General features: G+C 41.9%; 1 protein-coding gene across 4 annotated transcripts in view; it reads left to right on the plus strand.

Annotated features, from left to right (window-relative positions):
* The window catches only part of WWC3 (WWC family member 3), a 169,536-nt gene that overhangs the window by 96,335 nt on the left and 58,476 nt on the right, over positions 1-14,725 (plus strand). For all 4 annotated transcript variants that reach the window (XM_084641561.1, XM_084641562.1, XM_084641563.1 and 1 more), the window contains exon 8: positions 630-703. In XM_084641561.1, the coding sequence (XP_084497687.1) occupies positions 630-703 (74 nt within the window). The remainder of the gene's footprint in view (positions 1-629; positions 704-14,725) is intronic.

Here is a 14,725-nt window from a genome sequence, read left to right on the forward strand (position 1 = left end):
AGCTTTGCTACAGTAAGAATTGCAGCATGGTGACAATGCTGAAACCTTTTGATTCAAGAAGCAGTTGTAGCACATTGGAATAAAACTGTTTAATCTGTTTATTTCTAGATAAATTTAAGCAAAGAGACATGGATTCCAGGGACTAAAATACTGAGTAATGCTTCAACATATAGGAAACATCTTTCTTTTTGCTTTGGAAGTAAAACCCCAATGACTTTGCACTGAATTTTCCCATAAAATAAGAATACTACTGTGATAAGCAATTAAATATTGCACTCATTTGATATATCCTGTACTTTACATTTTGAACTCTGACTTAGGAAGGTCTTGACAATGCATAATTAAGTGTAACTACCTCGTTTAATTTCCAGAAAGGCTGTTTTTACTGAGAGGGCTAACTTTACACTTACTGCACCTTTAGATAATTTATTAATAACCCAATTTCATATCTTAAGAATCCAAACTATCTCTTGCGGACACATTTTTATTTGAAACATTGACAGTTTTTTGGTAAGCTTGGGTGGGGAGACTACATTTTATTTTTAGTCTTTTTTTGAAATGTTTGTTACTAATGTGTGTTGTGTTTCTCCACCTTTCCTTCTCTTCCTGGTCCTCAACTCCAAAAAAAGTTTTGCTTTGATGATAAAACAAGACTTGTGGACAAAGTAAGACTGAGCTGGCAATATGAAGAGGCCAAAAAGAGGTAAGTAAACTTAAGCCTGTTGTCTGTTCTTTGTGACTACAGCTTTGAAAATAGATTTGAAGCAAAGCAACAATATCACTTTCAGTTTACCTCCTGAAACAATTTTAGAAAGATTAATTAACTGAATTTGCTAGTGCTTAGTCCAGAGGTAGTCGAGGTTTGCTGTAACATAACATTATCAGTAAGATTATGATACTTGTTTTCAGGGGAAAATCCAAGTGTCAGACATATCAGAAGCCCCATATACACTTGCACTAGTTTAAAACTGTGGTTTTAAAGTGGCTTTGTTAAACTGTCGCAAAACCCTGTGTGGACACTCTTAAATTAATTTAAATCCAGTTTATAGCTGTTTAGCTCTTTGGTAAATTTACAGGGCAAGCTAAACCAATATAACCAGTTTTAAGTCAATATAAGTATGACTGCATAAAGGTTTGCACTAGTTTAACTAAATCAGTGTGGATAAGGCTTAAAACTCAAAGCGAGCTAGTGAAAACAAAACTTTCCTAACTGAACAGCAGTGCTTTTAAACTTTTGAGATCTCTAATTAACAAAGGGTGGTTTTTATTTTTAAAAACAAAATGTTTGAAATTTGTTCATCCTTCACTAATTCCTTCAGTCATACCTGCCTACCTAGTGATTTGACTTTTTTTTTTTTTTTTTTTTTGCATTAGTGTATCAATCCTGCAGAACATAACACTGTAAAAGTAAATTGGACACTCTTCTGGTTTATGCATCAAGAAAATTGTTAACTAATTTCTGTTTGCTGTGCTACTTAGCAGCTCTATTCTCCTCAAATTACGTGCTCAGTTACACCTGTGCAATTGAAGGTGATAGGGTAGCACTAGTATAAATGGTAATTTGAGGACAATGAGATTGCATCGCTGTAACTGTGCTTTTTATAGGTAGGGTTGGTAGCACCGTTAAGATTGCCTGACACCTCCCACAACCAAGTGTTCAGTAGCATATAACTTTGCCAAAACTTAACCTTTGGGTCTGACATTTTCCAAGCCAGGTGTCTGCCTTAGCCTAAATTTTTCAACATTTCAAGCAAAGTGGTTCAGGCATTTCTCAGAATGAGGCTAGAAAAAATAGATCCTTTGCTCATGATAAAAAATTCTGGTGACCTTTTCTTTTGGTAGCTATAGCACCCCCATGCTTGGGAGCAGAGTCTTGACATTTGGCAGGGGGTGAGGGTAACACTGTGTCAGGGATTTTCTTTTCTCCATTCCTGTGAAAATCAGAATAATCTTGGCCAAGGTTGAATAATTGCATTTCACACATGCTTGATGGTGACTTGCTAGAACTTCACATCTAAATTCTCTGAAGATTCTGTCCATACTGAGTATAACTCCAGCCCAGGCTAAGCAGGACTTGCCCTGCCACAGCTAAGCACCAGGACTGAAAGCAGGGAGGCTGACTCTCATCCATTCTCAGTGCACTGCTGCTGGACCCAGGAAGCAAGCAGCAGGAAGCGGTCTGATGTGAATGCAGGGGGCACAAGAGCTGGATGAGGGAGGAAATACATTGGGGCAAAGAATTGAGCAGGGGTTACTGGAGTTGACTGGACAAGGAGACTGGGACTGGGAGACATATTGCAAGAAACCTAGGAAGAGAGACTGGGATTGAGAGCCAGTGAGGATGGAGAACATGGGTAGTGGAGGATGGGGGAAAAGGGGAAAAACCGATTAGACAAGGTTCTGAGAGTGGGGGAACTGGGACTGGGTGGGTGAGGAGCAAGGGGGTGAGGAGGAACTGGGAATAGCTGAGCAAGAAGTATGAGAGGAGGAGTCCTGGGGGTGAGACAAGGACTTGTTGGGCAGTGAGACTGTGATTAGGATTAGAAGCCTGAGGAGTGGAGGCTGGGACTGGCTAGGTGGGGAGAATGGCACTGGGACAAAGAGCCAGGGGTGGGAAACAGACAAGCATGTTGCAAGGCACGGAGCAGAAGAAGTCTTGGATGGAATGGACAGAAGAGTCTGTGTCCACCAGAGACAGTCCCTCCAAAGGCTGGAGTGGAACTTAAGATTCCTGAGCTTCCTCTGCTGCCATCAAATATCACTGAAACCTACTGTCAGAGGGTGTGTTTCATCCCCCTCTACTGCCGGACCGCACAGAGCGGTGGTGCCCAAACTTTTCCTGTTGCTTTCCATACCAATAATGGAGGAACTGGGGGCAGAACTGGGTATGGGGGAGGAATTAGGGCAGAGGCGGAGTTGACGTGGGGGCAGAGAGGGAATGAGGGCAGAACTGGGCTAGATGATGAGCAGGGGATGGAGTGGAACTGGGGCTGGGGCCGGAACTGGAGTGGGGCTGGGTGGCGCTCCCTATCCACCCCTCTCCCTTTTGGGGGCTGGCCCTGGCCCCACTGAACTTCCTGAACATTCATAGAATCATAGAATATCAGGGTTGGAAGGGACCCCTGAAGGTCATCTAGTCCAACCCCCTGCTCGAAGCAGGACCAATTCCCAGTTAAATCATCCCAGCCAGGGCTTTGTCAAGCCTGACCTTAAAAACCTCTAAAGAAGGAGATTCTACCACCTCCCTAAGTAACGCATTCCAGTGTTTCACCACCCTCTTAGTGAAAAAGTTTTTCCTAATATCCAATCTAAACCTCCCCCACTGCAACTTGAGACCATTACTCCTCGTTCTGTCATCTGCCACCACTGAGAACAGTCTAGAGCCATCCTCTTTGGAACCCCCTTTCAGGTAGTTGAAAGCAGCTATCAAATCCCCCCTCATTCTTCTCTTCTGCAGACTAAATAATCCCAGTTCCCTCAGCCTCTCCTCATAACTCATGTGTTCCAGACCCCTAATCATTTTTGTTGCCCTTCGCTGGACTCTCTCCAATTTATCCACATCCTTCTTGTAGTGTGGGGCCCAAAACTGGACACAGTACTCCAGATGAGGCCTCACCAATGTCGAATAGAGGGGAACGATCACGTCCCTCGATCTGCTCGCTATGTCCCTACTTATACATCCCATAATGCCATTGGCCTTCTTGGCAACAAGGGCACACTGCTGACTCATATCCAGCTTCTCGTTCACTGTCACCCCTAGGTCCTTTTCCGCAGAACTGCTGCCTAGCCATTCGGTCCCTAGTCTGTAGCGGTGCATTGGATTCTTCCATCCTAAGTGCAGGACCCTGCACTGATCCTTATTGAACCTCATCAGATTTCTTTTGGCCCAATCCTCCAATTTGTCTAGGTCCTTCTGTATCCTATCCCTCCCCTCCAGCGTATCTACCACTCCTCCCAGTTTAGTATCATCCGCAAATTTGCTGAGAGTGCAATCTACACCATCCTCCAGATCATTTATGAAGATATTGAACAAAACCGGCCCCAGGACCGACCCTTGGGGCACTCCACTTGATACCGGCTGCCAACTAGACATGGAGCCATTGATCACTAACCGTTGAGCCCGACAATCTAGCCAGCTTTCTACCCACCTTATAGTGCATTCTTCCAGCCCATACTTCCTTAACTTGCTGACAAGAATACTGTGGGAGACCGTGTCAAAAGCTTTGCTAAAGTCAAGAAACAATACATCCACTGCTTTCCCTTCATCCACAGAACCAGTAATCTCATCATAAAAGGCAATTAGATTAGTCAGGCATGACCTTCCCTTGGTGAATCCATGCTGGCTGTTCCTGATCACTTTCCTCTCATGCAAGTGCTTCAGGATTGATTCTTTGAGGACCTGCTCCATGATTTTTCCAGGGACTGAGGTGAGGCTGACTGGCCTGTAGTTCCCTGGATCCTCCTCCTTCCCTTTTTTAAAGATTGGCACTACATTAGCCTTTTTCCAGTCATCCGGGACTTCCCCCGTTCGCCACGAGTTTTCAAAGATAATGGCCAATGGCTCTGCAATCACAGCCGCCAATTCCTTCAGCACTCTCGGATGCAACTCGTCCGGCCCCATGGACTTGTGCACGTCCAGCTTTTCTAAATAGTCCCTAACCACCTCTATCTCCACAGAGGGCTGTGGTCCTCAGGTCTTCCTGTGGGTGCACACCCCACAGTTTGGAGACCCCTTAGTTCAAATGGCAGAAGTCTGTGTGGGAGATCTAAAGGTTCCAATGCTACTAATCATCCACATAGGTGTCAATATGATGCTATTTGATAGAATTTTTGTTTTTTCAGTTTTTTTTTTAAAGCAAGGAATTTACACAAAAACTGTGTTAAAAGAACACTATTACAGTTACAAAGTCAAGCATTTAGAAGTTAGGAAATGCCAGAATTAAGGCTGTCTGTGCACCCTTTGTGCATACAAGCAATGTGATACAATCTTTAATAACATAATCACACACCTTTTTTCCACAGATCCCCTCCCTCTTTCAGTGCATGGTATGGACCTGATCTGGAAATGAATCAGGGTCCTGTAGTGAAAGGGAGGCTATAGTCTCCAGGACCTGTTTCACGTGTACCAGAAGTTGGGAGGTGTGTAGTGAATTAGGCAGTGGATTGCAGGAAGAGACTGGAGGGTGTCATTGTTAAAGTAGTTAAATGCTGCCCTGGAGAACAGGATTCTGTCCCTGCCTCTGTCACAGAAGTCCTGTGTGATGCTTGTCAAATCACTTGTTTCAGAGCTGGTAGTTGGAAGAACTTCTATTTAATTAAAAAAAAAACAAAACACTGTGTTTTAGTTAGTCTCTAAGGTGCCACAAGGCATCCTTGTTGTTTTTATAAGACCTAATTTAATCTGAAATCTCAAGGGGGTAGGAGCTAGAAATTTAACTCTTTGATCTGGTTAAAAGTTTTTCAAGTTGTTGCTCCTTTTCATTTACTTCAAAGAGTTAAGGAATCCTGTTTTGTTTGTTAGGGCCAACACATATGCCACTTAATTGTCCAACTGTGATTGTGAGTTTGGAGGGAAGAGAAAAACTAATATATTTCACTGGGTCATTACTTTTTATATAATTGGGAAAACATGACTGAGGAATGATTCAAAAGATAGACATTTATAATGTACAGTTTTTTAACACACTGGTTACAAACCTGCTAAAAACACTGGCCTATTGGCACTCTGGATAGTGCAGCTCACTGCGGTCATAAACCTAGAGGGAAGGCCAAAGGAATTAGAAAGGATCTTGGTTTGGGCAGTAGTGAAAGACCATGCTAAAACAGTCAACTTCTTTAAATCACCTTTGTCCGGCTTGTCCTCGTAACTTCACGAACGCAAGTCAACGCCACACCATTCCATTTTGTTGTGAGCACGTTCTTTCCATTTCTGTCCAGAGTTTTGTCATGGGATCTGCCCGCTCGGGTCTGCCCAGCGGTTGCTTGTGGTCTCTGGGGATCCAGTCACTGATGCAGGTTGCCCATCTATTGTCTTGCCTGCGGATTACATGACCCGCCCATCTTCGCTTGGCATCGTAACACTGCCTGCACTGCATAACTTCTGTAAATGCACTCATATATATAGTGCCATGTGACATGGTACAGAGAAATCAGTCAAAGGCCTTGCCCCATATTTACAGTCTAGGAGAGATGTGACGTTGATCAAGGATGAAGGAGGAGAGAAGTGTGGTTTGTGCAATATAATATAATAGGGGTTATTTGTATCTTACTGTATAAATCATGTGGGGCGGGGTGTTAATTAGATTTTCTGAGGTACAATCAGATATTCTACATGTCCTTCACAGAAGTTTTTTTGTTTGATGCCAGGAAAAACATATTGGTTGCTTCTTTTTGTTGTAGCATGTAGCACAAGCATAAATAGAGGGGAAATGCTGAGCATTTCACGAAGTGTGAGGTACTTGTGTTATCTGAACATCAATAAGTGACCTGGTTAAAACCTTTCTCTACGAACTAAATTTAGACTTTTTTTTAATCGAATAAAAAAGGCTCTCTGTTTTAAAAATATTTTTCTAAAATTGCCACAAAGATACAATTTTGCTATCCAGGGATAACAGCTTTGACAATGAACTGTTGTTCAACAGAAGTGTGTTAGTTGCTTTTAAAAAGTCTTTATTTTGCCCAGTATAATGTACAGTAGTAATCGGCATTTTAAGTTTTGAGTGGAACTACACAAAGCTCAATATGCCCCTACCAGTTATCTCTGGTCACATTCTTCATTTATCATGCATTCCTTCCCTTTAGCTTGCTGGCATTTCTGTAGAGCTTTTGTCTCCATTAAATATTTTTGTCTTCAGCCTAGCTTGGCTGATGAAACATCTATTGTAACTGCACAGCGTGGGTGCAGGAATGTGCTATGTTGGATTAAAATCTACAAACTAGAAAATTAAAATGCTTCAGTATCTAATAATTGTAAAACATTTTAACATGACTCCTTGCTTCTTAAATGTAACATGGAATCAATCTGTTATGCTGGTAGCACACAGTGAATCAGTACACTATAAATTCTTCTGTTTATTCGGAGAAAAAAAAGTTAACAGAATATTTAAAATTGACTCACAGTGTAGGGTGGAAACCACCTCCCTTTTCTCTTTCTAAAAAAATGGAAAAAAGTAAGAGTGGTAATATTTGGCATGCCATATCCTATCTGTACTCCTACAGAGTCAGGGAGATAGAGCAGCTTCAGATAGCAGTAACCTTTTGGCTTTGCCATGTGTAAAGAAAAAAAAAATACGATTTTCTATTTGATTTACATGTTGTGTGCGTAGCCTCTTGGCAGAGAAGTGCAAGTGTGAGATTTCAGATTGAGCTCCCTAGGGGGAAAAAGACCCAGTAGTAGAAAAATTTCCCTTGGCTAATTCTACTCCCTCCCTTCCCATTGAAGGTGATCTGAGTTGAAATCCCTCTTTCAAAAATTCTCATCCTGTACCATCCTGCGTGACTTGACATTTACATAAATTAAGACATGCACAGAGATTTTCTACAGTTTCCCATATTGGATAATACGCCTCCTCTTGTGAGCAGCTTCTGCAGGATGGAGTCGGGGATTCTGACCGCCTTTAAGTTCTGGAGAAAACATCCTTTCTCCCACATTGAATCCATTGCTTTGGATACATGAAGCTCATAATTCACGTGTGTTACTGTTCAGTCCAGCTCCCTGGGAAGCTACATCTATTTCCTTCCACCCCTTACTCTGCCCTCCCCACCTTTTAAAAAATATCAGCTGAATGCTACGCCATGGGATTTACTGTTTGTCTGTGAGCCCTGGCAGTCTCGCCCTACAGAACTGTGGTCACATTAATACAATCTCACTTGGAGCAGTGACCCAAGCACCTTCTTGGAGCACTGATATTGGCTTCAGTTGCTATATCAGTGAGAGCCTACCTCTTCAGAAGGTAGTTGGTGGCAGCTGGAAAGGCCACCATAGACCACTGCTCTGACAGAATTGTTGCACAGCAAGAGAAATCAAAAGCAAAATTGCTTCTTTCAAAACTCTGAATGGTGCTAATAGTTTAATGCCTTATATGAGCTTCCATCAGCAAAAGCATTCTGAAATATTCTAGTAACTATGCCACATCTCCCATGAAGTATTTGATTATGCTTCTTAACATAAGAACGGCCATACTGAGTCAGACCAAAGGTCCATCTAGTCCAGTATCCTGTCTTCCGACAGTGGCCAATGCCAGGTGCCCCAGAGGAAATTAATAGAACAGGTGATCATCAAATGATGGGCCTGAGGAGGGAGTCTACCAGCACTCCCAGCTATCTTCGAGACACCACTGACTTCCTGAGGAAACTACAATCCATCTTCCTGAAAACACCATCCTGGCCACTCTGGGTGTAGAAGCCCTCCACACCAACATTCCACACAAAGATGGACTACAAGCCGTCAAGAACACTATCCCCGATAATGTCACGGCTAACCTGGTGGCTGAACTTTGTGACTTTGTCCTCACCCATAACTATTTCACACTGGGGACAATGTATACCTTCAAATCAGCATGGCCCCACAGTATGCCAACATTTTTATGGCTGACTTAGAACAACGCTTCCTCAGCTCTCATCCCCTAATGCCCCTACTCTACTTGCACTACATTGATGACACCTTCATCATCTGGACCCATGGAAAAGAAGTCTTTGAGGAATTCCACCATGATTTCAACAATTTCCATCCCACCATCAACCTCAGCCTGGACCAATCCACAGAAGAGATCCACCTCCTGGACACTACGGTGCTAATAAGCAATGGTCACATAAACACCACCCTATACCGGAAACCTGCTGACTGCTGTGCCTACCTATATGCCTCCAGCTTTCATCCAGACCACACTACACGATCCATTGTTTACAGCAAAGCTCTGGGGTACAACCACATTTGCTCCAACCCCTCAGACATAGGCAAACACCTACAAGATCTCTATCAAGTATTCTTACAACTACAATACCCACCTGCTGAAGTGAAGAAACAGATGGACAGAGCCAGAGGAGTACCCAGAAATCACCTATTACAGGACAGGCCCAACAAAGAAAATAACAATGCCCCTCTGCCATATACCTTGGTCAAACTGGACAGTCTCTATGCAAAAGAATAAATGGACACAAATCAAACGTCAAGAATTATAACATACAAAAACCAGTTGGAGAACACTTCAATCTCTTTGGTCATTCAATTACAGACCTAAAAGTTGCAATTCTTCAACAAAAAAACTTCAAAAACATACTCCAACGAGAGACTGCTGAATTGGAATTAATTTGCAAACTGGATACAATTAACTTAGGCTTGAATAGAGACTGGGAGTGGATGGGTCATTACACAAAGTAAAACTATTTCCCCTTGTTTATTCCCCCCACCCCCACTGTTCCTCAGATGTTCTTGTCAACTGCTGGAAATGGCCCACCTTGATTATCACTACAGAAGGTTTCCTCCCCCTCCCGCCCCCCGCCTCGCTCTCCTGCTGGTAATAACTCATCATAAGTGATCACTCTCCTTACAGTGTGTATGGTAATACCCATTGTTTCATGTTTTCTGTGTACATAAATCTCCCCATTCTATTTTCCACTGAATGCATTCGATGAAGTGAGCTGTAGCTCATGAAAGCTTATGCTCACATAAATTGGTTAGTCTCTAAGGTGCCACAAGTACTCCTTTTCTTTTTGCGAATACAGACTAACATGGCTGCCAGTCTGAAAAAAGGAAGTATATTTTCATAAAAGAAAAGGAGTACTTGTGGCACCTTAGAGATTAACAAATTTATTTGAGCATAAGCTTTCGTGAGCTACAGCTCACTTCATCGGATGCATTCAGTGGAAAATACAGTGGGGAGATTTATATACATAGAGAAAATGAAACAATGGGAGTTACCGTACACACTGTAAGGAGAGTGATCCCTTAAGGTGGGCTATTACCAGCAGGAGAGTGGGTGGGTGGGAGGGGAAGGGAAGGGAATCTTTTGTATCGATAATCAAGGTGGGCCATTTCGAGCAGTTGACAAGAACGTCTGAGGAACAGTGTGTGCGGGGGAGGGGGGGATAGTTTTACTTTGTGTAATGACCCTTCCACTCCCAGTCTCTATTCAAGCCTAAGTTAATTGTATCCAGTTTGCAAATTAATTCCAATTCAGCAGTGTCTTGTGTCATACGTCAAGAATTATAACATTCAAAAACCAGTCGGAGAACACTTCAAACTCTCTGGTCACTCAATCTCAGACCTAAAAGTGGCAATTCTTCAACAAAAAAACTTCAAAAACATACTTCCTTTTGTTAGTTTTAAACCTGCTACCTGTTAATTTCATTTGGTGACTCCTAGTTTGTGTGTTAGGAGAAGGAGTAAATAACACTTTCTTATTTACTTTCTCCCCACCAGTCATGACTTTATAGACTTCTTATCCTATTCTCTCCCCCCCGCCCCTTAAGATCAAAAGTCCCTGTCGTCTTAATCTCTCCTCATATGGAAGCCATTCCATACCCCTAATCATTTTTGTTGCCCTTTTTTGTACCTTTTCCAATTCCAGTATATCTTTTTTGAGATGGGGTGACCACATCTGCACACAGTGTGTGGGCATACCATGGATTTATATAGAGGCAATATGATATTTTCTGTCTTATTATCTATCCCTTTCTTAATTATTCCTGACATTCTGTAAGCTTTTTTTGACTGCTACTTTACATTGAGTGATTGTTTTCAGAGAACTATCCACAATGACTCGAAGAACTTTCTTGAGTGGTAACAGCTAATTTAGACCCCATCATTTTATATGTATAGTTGGGATTATGTTTTCCAATGTGCATTACTTAGCATTTATCAACAATGGATTTCATCCATCATTTTTGTTGCCCAGTCACCCGGTTTTGTGTGCTCCTTTTGTAGCTCTTTGCAGTCTGCCTGGGACTTAACTATCTTGAGTAGTTTTGTATCATCTGCAAATTTTGCCATATAACTGTTTACCTCTCTTTCCAGATCATTTATGAATATGTTGAATAGGACTGGATGCAGTACAGACTTCTGGGGACACCACTATTTATCTCTCTCCATTCTGAAAATTGACAATTTATTCCTACCCTTTGTTTCCTATCTTTTAATCAGTTACTAATCCATGAGAGGACCTTCCTTCTTATCCCATGACAGCTTTCTTTGCTTAAGAGCGTTTGGTGAGGGACCTTGTCAAAGGCTTTCTGAAAATTTAAGTATACTATATCCCCCTTGTCCCAGTATCCCCCTTGTCCGCATGCTTGTTGACCCCCCTCAGAGAATTCTAGTAGCTTGAGGTATGATTTCCCTTTACAAAAACTATGTTGACTCTTCCCCAACAAATTATGTTCATCTATATGTCTGACAATTTTGTTCTATACTATAGTTTCAATCAGTTTATCTGGTACTGAAGTCAGCCTTAGCGCCCTGTAATTGCCAGGATCACCTCTGGAGCCCTTTTTAAAAATTGGTGTCACATTAGCTGTCCTCCAGTCATTTGGTACAGAAGTTGATTTAAATGATAGGCTACAAACTACAGTTAGTAGTTCTGCAATTTCACATTTGAATTCCTTCAGAACTCTTGCGTGAATACCATCTGGTCCTGATGAATTATTACTGTTTAGTTTATCAGTTTGTTCCAAAACCACCTCTAATGACACCTCAATCTGTGACAGTGCCTCAGATTTGTCATCTAAACAGAATGGCTCAGGTTTGGGAATCTCCTTCACATCTTCAGCCATGAAGACTGATGCAAAGAATTCATTTAGTTTCTCCACAATGGCCTTATCTTTGAGTGCTCCTTTAGCATCTCGATTGTCTAGTGTCCCCACTGGTTGTTTAGCAGGCTTCCTGTTTCTGATGTACTTAAAAATTTTTTTGCTATTACTTTTTGAGTCTTTGGCTAGCTGTTCTTCAAATTCTTTTTTGGCCTTTCTAATTATATTTTTGCACGTCATTTGCCAGTGTTTATGCTCCTTTCTATTTTCCTCACTAGGATTTAACTTCCACTTTTTAAAGAATGCCTTTTTGTCTCTCACTGCTTCTTTTAATTTGTTGTTTAGCCATGGTTGCACTTTCTTTGGTTTTCTTACTGTGTTTTTTAATTTAGGGTATACATTTAAGTTGAGCCTCTATTATGGTGTCTTTAAAAAGTTTCCATGCAGCTCACAGGGATTTCACTTTTGGCCCTGTGCCTTTTAATTTCTCTTTTACTAACTTCCTCATTTTTGTGAAATTAAATGCTACTGTGTTGAGCTGCTATGGTGTTTTCCCCACCACAGGGAAGTTAAATTTAATTATATTATGGTCACTATTACCAAGTGGTCCAGTTATATTCACCTCTTGAACCTGATCCTATGCTCCATTTAGGACTAAATCAAGAACTGCCTCTCCTTTTGTGGGTTCCAACACTTGCTGCTCCAAGAAGCAGTCATTTAATGGGTCAAGAAACTTTATCTCTGCATCCTGTCCTGAGATGACATGTACCCAATAAATACGGGTATAGTTGAAATCCCCCATTATTATTATTATCGTGTTTTTTATTTTAATAGGCTCTCTAATCTCCCTGAGCATTTAACAGTCACTATCACCATCCTTGTCAGGTGATCAGTAATAGATCCCTACTGCTATATTCTTATTATTAAGAGTATGGAATCATAGAATTATAGAATATCAGGGTTGGAAGGGACCCCAGACGGTCATCTAGTCCAACCCCCTGCTCAAAGCAGGACCAATTCCCAGTTAAATCATCCCAGCCAGGGCTTTGTCAAGCCTGACCTTAAAAACCTCTAAGGAAGGAGATTCTACCACCTCCCTAGGTAACGCATTCCAGTGTTTCGCCACCCTCATAGTGAAAAAGTTTTTCCAAATATCCAATCTAAACCTCCCCCACTGCAACTTGAGACCATGACTCCTCGTTCTGTCATCTGCTACCATTGAGACCAGTCTAGAGCCATCCTCTTTGGAACCCCCTTTCAGGTAGTTGAAAGCAGCTATCAAACCCCCCCTCATTCTTCTCTTCTGCAGGCTAAACAATCCCAGCTCCCTCAGCCTCTCCTCATAAGTCATGTGTTCCAGTCCCCTAATCATTTTTGTTGCCCTTCGCTGGACTCTCTCCAATTTATCCACATCCTTCTTGTAGTGTGGGGCCCAAAACGGGACACAGTACTCCAGATGAGGCCTCACCAATGTCGAATAGAGGGGAACGATCACGTCCCTCGATCTGCTCGCTATGCCCCTACTTATACATCCCAAAATGCCATTGGCCTTCTTGGCAACAAGGGCACACTGCTGACTCATATCCAGCTTCTCGTCCACTGTCACCCCTAGGTCCTTTTCCGCAGAACTGCTGCCTAGCCATTCGGTCCCTAGTCTGTAGCGGTGCATTGGATTCTTCCGTCCTAAGTGCAGGACCCTGCACTTATCCTTATTGAACCTCATCAGATTTCTTTTGGCCCAATCCTCCAATTTGTCTAGGTCCTTCTGTATCCTATCCCTCCCCTCCAGCGTATCTACCACTCCTCCCAGTTTAGTATCATCCGCAAATTTGCTCAGAGTGCAATCTACACCATCCTCCAGATCATTTATGAATTATGGAATTACTAGGCATTGAGATTCTGTGGTACAGTTTGGTTCATGGAAGATTTTTAAGTCATTTGATTCTATGCTTTTTTTCACATATAGTGCCACTCCCTCACCAGCACGACCTGTTCTGTCCTTCCAATATATTTTGTATCCTGGTATTACTGTGTCCCGTTGAAAGAACAGCAGTACTTGTGGCACCTTAGAGACTAACAAATTTATTTGAGCATAAGCTTTCGTGGGCTACAGTCCACTTCATCGGATGCATGGAGTGGAAAATACAGTAGGATGATTTTATATACACAGAGAACATGAAACATTGGGTGTTATCATACATACTATAAGGAGAGTGATCAGTTAAGGTGAGCTATTACCAGCAGGAGAGAAAAAAAAAACCTTTTGTAGTGATATTCAAGATGGGGCATTTCCAGCAGTCAACAAGAACGTGTGAGGAACAGTAGGAAGGAAAAATAAACATGGGGAAATAGTTTTACTTTGTGTAATGACACATCCATGCCTAGTCTCTATTCAAGCCTAATTTAATGGTGTCCAGTTTCCAAATTAATTCCAATTCAGCAGTCTCTCGTTGGAGTCTGTTTTTGAAGTTTTTTTGTTGTAATATTGTGACTTTTAGGTCTGTAATCGAGTGACCTACTGCATGCATCCGATGAAATGGGCTGTAGCTCACGAAATCTTATGCTCAGATAAGTTTGTTAGGCTCTAAGGTGCCACAAGTACTGTTCTTTTTGCAGATACAGACTAACACGGCTGCTACTCTGAAATGTGTCCCATTGATTATCTTCATTCCACCAAGTTTCTGTGATGCTTATTATATCAATATCCTCATTTAATGTGAGGCACTTTAATTCAGCCATCTTATTATTTAGACTTCTAGCATTTGTATATAAGCACTTTAAAAACTTGTCAGTTTTTAGCTGTCTGCCATTACATGATGTAATTGAATGCGACTCTTTTTAATTTGACTGTTTCTCATCAGATCCTACCCGTATTTTATCATCTTCCATCCTCTCCTCCTTACTAGGACATAGAGAATCTCCATTAATAGATCCTCCCCTAAGGGATGTGTCTCTCCGAACCAGGTGCTCCTCCACACCTGTC

The sequence above is a fragment of the Lepidochelys olivacea genome, assembly GCF_965140295.1.
Source record: "Lepidochelys olivacea isolate rLepOli2 genome assembly, chromosome: 1".
Lineage (NCBI taxonomy): Eukaryota > Metazoa > Chordata > Testudines > Cheloniidae > Lepidochelys > Lepidochelys olivacea.